The 7,079-nt window shown below is 49.8% G+C and overlaps 1 protein-coding gene across 2 annotated transcripts; it reads right to left on the bottom strand.

Moving 5' to 3' along the window:
* Window positions 1-409: 409 nt before the first annotated feature.
* LOC129206461 (uncharacterized) lies at window positions 410-5,972 on the bottom strand. 2 transcript variants are annotated; one of them, XM_054825617.1, is made up of 7 exons: window positions 5,850-5,972; window positions 4,891-5,141; window positions 3,966-4,025; window positions 3,158-3,289; window positions 1,929-2,075; window positions 1,033-1,093; window positions 410-843 (listed from the first exon to the last, which is right to left on the bottom strand). In XM_054825617.1, the coding sequence occupies exons 2-7, from the start codon at window positions 5,053-5,055 to the stop codon at window positions 740-742; spliced, it is 669 nt and encodes a 222-aa protein (XP_054681592.1). In that variant the 5' UTR covers window positions 5,056-5,141; window positions 5,850-5,972; the 3' UTR covers window positions 410-739. The 2 variants fall into 2 exon arrangements, with proteins under 2 accessions (XP_054681592.1, XP_054681593.1); XM_054825618.1 differs by having other exon boundaries at window positions 5,832-5,957.
* Window positions 5,973-7,079: the final 1,107 nt, after the last annotated feature.

Genomic DNA, 7,079 nt, shown 5'->3' with positions numbered 1-7,079 from the left:
AAGTCGAAATAGAAGAGCCTGAACTGAATTCAGAGTATCTAAGTTACTCTGTAAGAGGAGCTACTGCAGCTCCAGTTCCCACCACACTCCACCATTACACTTCAGCACTAAAACTAATTGTACCGACACAAGTACACCCTACAGAATCCACATGTTGACAGAGGCACCTGAATGCCATTGGCAAGGCTTTGTATCATAAACTTGTCACCTGTCCCCATGCCTGCCGAGAAGGAAAGGAAAAGCACTCTGAAACTCCCTAATGAAGTGGGTCCTTCATTATCCTTCACCCACTATTACATCATCCAGATAATTCATTGGGTGAGGGGGAGAAATCGAGATAGCAGTTGGTGGGGGGAAATACTCCACAACCAGTTTCTTTTGAAAATTAATTGTATTTAATATTTGAATGCCTAAGGCTAGCACTGCTAGACAAATTGCATGATGAATTCGAGTGGAATAAAACATGATTTAAGTATAAAAGCTGGAGGAAAAAATGCTCATGCTTTCCAGAGGCAATGAGGTATTTTAACTATACAAAGTCTGAATGTCCAAAACCATCTGCAGATCTTCCCCTTTGCACTGTCATCTCTGCTGAACATTGGGCATTCGATAGTTCTCGCTTTCTGTGTTTTTCAAAAGGCTGAGAAAAAGTGCATAACCATCTTTAAAGATTAAGAACTTCTTACATCTGTCTCGCCACATCTTTAGGCTAGTAGCTTTAAAATGTTCCACCACTTTTTCAAGCCATTCTGATATATGGTGGAGGTTTGGATGCGTCTTCCTCTGCATCTAAGTCCTGGGCTGGAAAGTGATCTGGGAAGTTAAAAATTCTGCCCCCGGGGCCTGTGTGGGGAAGGAAAGAGGAAACCATTAAACCTGGGGTACACACTTGCACAAAATCCTGAGTTCCTTTTGGCTCAGAGAATTTTCGGTTATCATCAGGATTTTGGCCTGAGATGTAAAGCTCATTCGGGATGTTCCTTCCACGTCCCTGGTGAATATCCAAATACACGGAGGGAAAGAGTTACTCACTTTGCACAGCGCAAACCATTTCCACAGCCTGATTTTGGTCCTCACTAGGTTGCAACCATTCCTATGAATGAAACAATACCATCAAAAACACTCATCTGTGAGTTGGCTCACGAAGATGTACTTGAACTCATTTAAAAAGTCTGTGTAGTCCCCTCCTCCTAACGAGTTTTAATTTGAAAGTTTAAAGCAGCCTCACATTACGCACTTGGTATCTTTAGTCGAGAACAGCTGCCTTGTAACGTGGACCCTTTCATTCCTTACCAAATGAGATGGTTGGGTGTATGTGCTTTAATACAGCATCAGAATTACTCTAGTAGAGAAGTAGTTGGTATTTACCGAGCTCACTTAGCAGAGACACGCAACATGTGCCTCATCACTCGAGGCAGAGTCCTCACAAATTGGCAGTAAAATGTGGTGCGTTGCGTGTCCCTCCCCCCCACGCTTCACACACGGTACAGGGGATATTTTTATTATTGAATTTGTAGTTCTAGGGATAAGGCATCTTGGTGTGTAAGCACCAGTAAGTCTTTGAAATGCTGTACTAGGAGCAATCGCTGGTTTAAGGGTGAGAGAAGAAGGAGCAGGTTTTGAGGGGAGCAGGAGTTCATAGGAAATGGGACCACAGTAGCTTCAGCGCTATTGGTTTGGAAAACGGAGATAACGTATGATGCTAGGTCTTACACAAGACTGTAAATAAGAGGGAGGTAGTAAAAGGAAAAATACAAAATGTACAAAACCCTTCTAACATCCACTTAATCTCTTAGCATTAGCCCTGGGGTGACTGGGGTAGAGCTGCAGTTAGGTTTATAGGAGAAAAAACACATTTTCTCCCCAGTTTTTTCCCCTCCCACCCACACTCAGTACAAATAAATGGGTGCCCTGGGCTCCTCACTCACCATCCCAGTTACGCTATCGTAGCACGAGCAGCGTGGAAGACTCCGACATCCCAAATAAGCCATCGCCAGCACAACAAAAGCGCTGCCGATAGATGCAGCTAGCATGGCTACGTTAGCGCCCTTGACTACTTTATTAAGTATGAACTTCTGCAAGCAGAGAAGGAAACGTTAAAGCCACATTGAAAAAGTGAAGTTCTCCACAAAAAGATATTCTATTGACTGCAGGAATGCCACGATTGCATCGTAGGCGATTGATTCAGTCAGTGTTATTTACGGCTTTTCTTCCTGTGCTCTGAAGAGCAAGCCAAGTGTGAACCTCAAATGGGAAAAGAGCAAGCAGTAAAAACAGGCTTCTGATTAAATGTAAGACGCTATGCAACAGCGTCAGGTTTGGAAATAGCTTTAACAATGAGTACAAACCCAAAGCATGGCTGCTCCTCTTCATGCTGAATATGAGAAACGTCTTCTTGCTATGCTGCACCTTAGCAGCCCGACATTTCCATTTGTCCTGCAATCAGCTAATAAACAGCTTCGTCTACCTGGAACGTCTTCATCCCCACAGGGAGCCATCGCTTTTACCAGGTTTGGGGTACAAAAGGGCTAACTCATTCCTTCTTTTCAGCGTTACTGTGGAGGATACACTTGAAATAATACCCAGTTTTAACCAGCTGACCTGTAACTGCCGTAACTTTGTCACCTGAGGCGCACGCTGGAAAGGCTTCGAGCCTAACGATTGCTGTCTCAGACCAGGCCAGGGATACGGCCAGCACCTACCCCTGGCAGCACCACGATTTCTCCCTGGAACAACCCAAACCCTGTTGCACTCAGCAGCAGCAGCCCCAGCTGTAGCGCTGAGGCGCAGACCTGTTGCGTATGCCTCCGGGGACGAGCTGCTGCGCTCAAGCAGCTGCTTCTCCGACGGTCATCCAGGTGAGCTGGGCATTAGGTCACACGTACCAGCCATGCTACAGCAGCAGCGAAAGGCAGGAACTAGCTATAAAATGTCTGTCTAGCCCTGTGTGGGTTTTGTGGTTTTCAGTACCTAACTTGATACTTAACTGTAGACCTATACACTTTTTTTTTTTTAAACAAGTGCCCTGCTGCAGGCACCACTTCAAGCTCTAATTTAAGCACCCTGTAAGTCTGGTTGTATTTCCAAGTCACGCCTAGTAACGTCTGCAGATTAAGACAGTCACGTTCCCCAGTAAAAGCATGACATCGATACTCACTGTATGGATAACATGGACTAGGGCAGAACTCAGGTCCTCCTCTTCACCATAGCTCAGTGTGAGGGAGCTATAAACTATTACGATGAGGATGGCAACGCAAGACGTTATGGAAGCAGCTATCAGCACATTCACCTAGACAGAGAAATTAAAGGAGAAAAAGAAGGGGAGCAGGAATTAAAACTATCCTCTGACGAATCACTGCAACTAATGCAGACAGAGCGTACTAAGCAGCATTGCAGATATTAGCCTTTGATGTCCCCTAACACTAAAAAGTACCCGGTAGCAACAGTCACTTGGAAGCCAGACACAGGGCACTAAAGGTTTCCACGATACCAAATTTCTGAGCTACAGTTGAGTCCCAAACCTTAACCACAGGTGCTAAGTAGACCCAAAGACTTTGTTCTTAGAGATCTCTTATTTATAAACAACATCCCGCCTTGGAGGGTACATGGCTGGAGAGACCTGCCTAGGAAATGCAAGTCAATTAACTTGTTTCCTATTGCAGTGTACACAATTCTTAGTAACAGGAAGGAACACCAAAAGAAATTCATCCAAGAGCAAGCGTTTCTACAGATTTTTGCTTGTTGTTAGAGCCAGCGCTCGTCTGCTGCTGCAGAAAGCGAGGTAACGCTGCTTCCTCCTTTTGCTTAGGAATGTAGCAGCTTTTATGAAGATAACTCAAGGAAATAAGCTCTCGGTCCTGCAGAAGGACCAGCCAGCTCATTCCTTATCAAAACCGTTTTCCATTGCCCCGACAACATTTTGCCCCCACCCCGTACACACACAATTGCCCCCCCTCCAGGCTTACGAGAACTGGATTCTTCCTCTGAGAGGAAAACAAAGCCAGGACGCCTGGGAGTCCCATCACCTGCAGAGCACAAAAGGAGTTGGTGACTGGGAGGCAAGTATCAGATTCGGAAGATAAACTACTACAGAGCAGATGAAAAGCCCTCGTTTTTCAAGGCTTGGATCAGAAATGGAAAGAGAATTGCTGATTTCTTCTGTTTTCCTCTGCAGCATCTCCTGGGGGCAGGACACTGTGTGAAATGCATCTTGCCCACTCGCTACCCCCATGGCAGCAATCCTCCGACTGGCTTTACATCTCTGACTAAATAATGAAAATGATTAAATAACTCTGATTAAAGTGCTGAAAATGCACACTGCTTTCCCAAGTCCTTATGCATTTTGTAGATGGAAGAAAGTTATTACTGAAAGGAGATGGGCAGCCCCTGGATGGAAGAGAGCGAGCACTTCGGTACAACGCCCTCACGGCGCGGCTCACCGGGGTATGAACAGCAGCATCAGGGTGCTGAACGCCAGGGACTCGTTGCAATACAGAGAATTAGTGGCACTGTGCTGTGGGAGACAGATCATCACCCAGATGTCCATCTACCTGATGTGAGAATGAAGCGTTCCCTTCCTAATCTTTGGTGGCCTCTCTGTGGTCACTGTGCTTCTGCAAATATCCCTGTCAATTGCCACTATGCCCCATTTTCTACATTATCCAGTCGAAATGCATTTTATTTAGCTCCGTCAGAGGGCAGCCTGCTTGCATTCTCCTGCCTATACCACAATAAGGAAACTTTTATTATCTGGGTTCAAAGCAGGAAAGCAGGAAAAAGCTGGCAACAAGTCCTGGCCTCCCTCCCACCCCTGAGCTGAGTACTAGTAGGTAGCAGTGGGAAAAAAACCACAACACAAAACAAGGCATAGAAAATATAGTGCAACTTTACCATCCCAGCCCACACTGGAGCTCTGGTTTTGCCCAGCTGAGACTCTGTTCTGAAAATGCCATCTATGAACCCACTGACGACGCACACCGTGCTGAAGGCTATCTGGAACAGACCCAGCACGACCATGTTCCTCTGATTAAAGATAAAATATCGATAGCGATCCATTCTGCTTTGGTCCACACATAAATCCCCACAGGTGGAGACTGGGAAGCAGCGCTGCGGCCCTCCAGCGAAGGGGAGAACAGCTTTTCCTAGGCAGGAGACAGAAGGGACAGGAGCATCAGCACTCAGCGAGCACCGGTTGTCGCGCAGGGACCTGTGGTACAGCGGGACCACACGTTCACCCTGAGTACAGAGTTCATCTCTTTCTGATCAGCAGCAGCGAAAGCGAGCAAAGGTGAGCGATCTTTTGAGAAAATCCCTCACGCTGCTGCTAGGCAAGTGCCCGGGACCCCTTTTCTGACGTTTCTGCGTAGAGACGTGTGATCTTCACTTCGGCCCCCACTGCTAACCTTCTTCCTTCGGGGTTTCTGCCGCCCGGAACGGCGCGGGGGGGGGGGGGGGTTGCTTGGGCTTGTTGCTTTGAGAAGGTAAACTCCGTAGCTCGCTAGGAAGCAGCCGATCCCCTTTGCAGTAGCCCAGGCAAGGCGCCCACACGGAATTCCCGGGCAGGATGCAGTGCGCAGAGCGGGGGGGCCGGCTGTCCGGGGCTGCCGGTACCGCCGGCACCTGCGACCCGACCCTTTGCCGCTTGCCAAACCCCGAGCAGCACCCAGCCCCCGCCCGTGGGAGGCACCGAGGAGCCCGGCCCGGCACAGACAGCGGGCTCCGTCCCGGATCCCGCCCGCTCGGTCTCCCGTTCCCCCCTCGGCGGGACCCAGGAAGCGCCGCGCCGGCCCCGCCCGCCCGGGCTGCGGCTGGAGCCCCCGCTGGCTCCTCACCTGCGGCGGGGCACTCACCGGCGCCGCTCCGGGCAGGGTCGGGGAAAACTCCGGCTCCGGCGGAAAAACAGTTCCGAGTGGGTGCGAAAAGGAACCGAAAAGGTTGGGAGAGCCTCTGCCGTGCCGAGAGCCGCCAGGAGCCGCGCAGGGTACGCGGCTGTTCCGCCCGCCTCCCGCGGCCAGGAGCGGCCGCCCCCGCTCCGGCACCCTGCGGAGCCTTCCGGCTCCCCCCGGAGCCCTCCGGCTGCCCCCGGGTGCGGGGTTTCGGGCCAGCAGAGGGTCCCACAGCCCACGGCACCGACTGGCCCCGCACCAGCCCCCGCGCTCGCGTGGGGCACCGGGAGCTGCCGGGCACGGGAAGGGCCACCCCGTGTCTACAGAACTTCTGCCTTTTTTTTTTTTTGCTGCAGCCTTAAGTGCTGCTTCCCATGACACACGTACACCATACTTTAACTTGGGGAAACCCTATTCTATATACTGTTAATGACTGGTGTGAACAGTTGCTTATATTACCTCTGGCACAGAGGTGCCCTCTCGCCCCTGGAAAGAAAGCAGAAGAACCCCCCAAGCGCCTCCAACCACATCTGGCCCTACCAAGCACTGTGCTAAAGCATGCCTACCCTTTAAACATTTTTAAGCTAACCTATGAATTGATTTCTATCATGTCTTTAAATAAACCCACAGCACCTGCATGGTGTGAGCAAAGGGTTGTAACATCAGCCCAGGAACACAGCTGCCCCCTTCCTTGCCGCTCACCCCGCAGGATGCTGCATACAGCAGATTAGGAGACAGAGCAGTAGGTTACCTGCCTGGAAGGCACCGCTGCTGCTGGCTGCCATGTCTTCCTACTGCCTCAGAGTCAGCAACGGCAAGAGAAAAAAAATATACCGGTGCACATTCACAGCTTTTAAAACACAACTGTTAAAGGCACTTTGGCACACACAGGCAGGATATTCTTCCGCACCGCAACACAACTAAAGCCCATGTTACGTGCATTGAGAAGAGAGAAGTGAGTAACAGAAGCAGCAGAGGTGCCGGGGGGGGGGGGGGCGGAAACAAAAACAAACCCCCAAGGTAGTGATGTCAGGAGTGGTCTGCTGTTCGTTCACTATTAATATAATCTGGCCTAGAAGTGTTAACTGTGCACCAAATCCTGCTCCCGTACATCAGCACTAACGTGGCTGCAAAGCAACCACACAGTACACAAGCAAGGGGGAGAGATCAGAGGATGCCCAAAATCATGACACA

Source organism: Grus americana, chromosome 4 (assembly GCF_028858705.1).
Source record: "Grus americana isolate bGruAme1 chromosome 4, bGruAme1.mat, whole genome shotgun sequence".
In the NCBI taxonomy this organism is placed as follows: Eukaryota; Metazoa; Chordata; class Aves; order Gruiformes; family Gruidae; genus Grus; species Grus americana.
The sequence above is the reverse complement of the archived record's forward strand: the minus strand, read 5'-3'. Positions and strand labels throughout refer to the sequence as shown.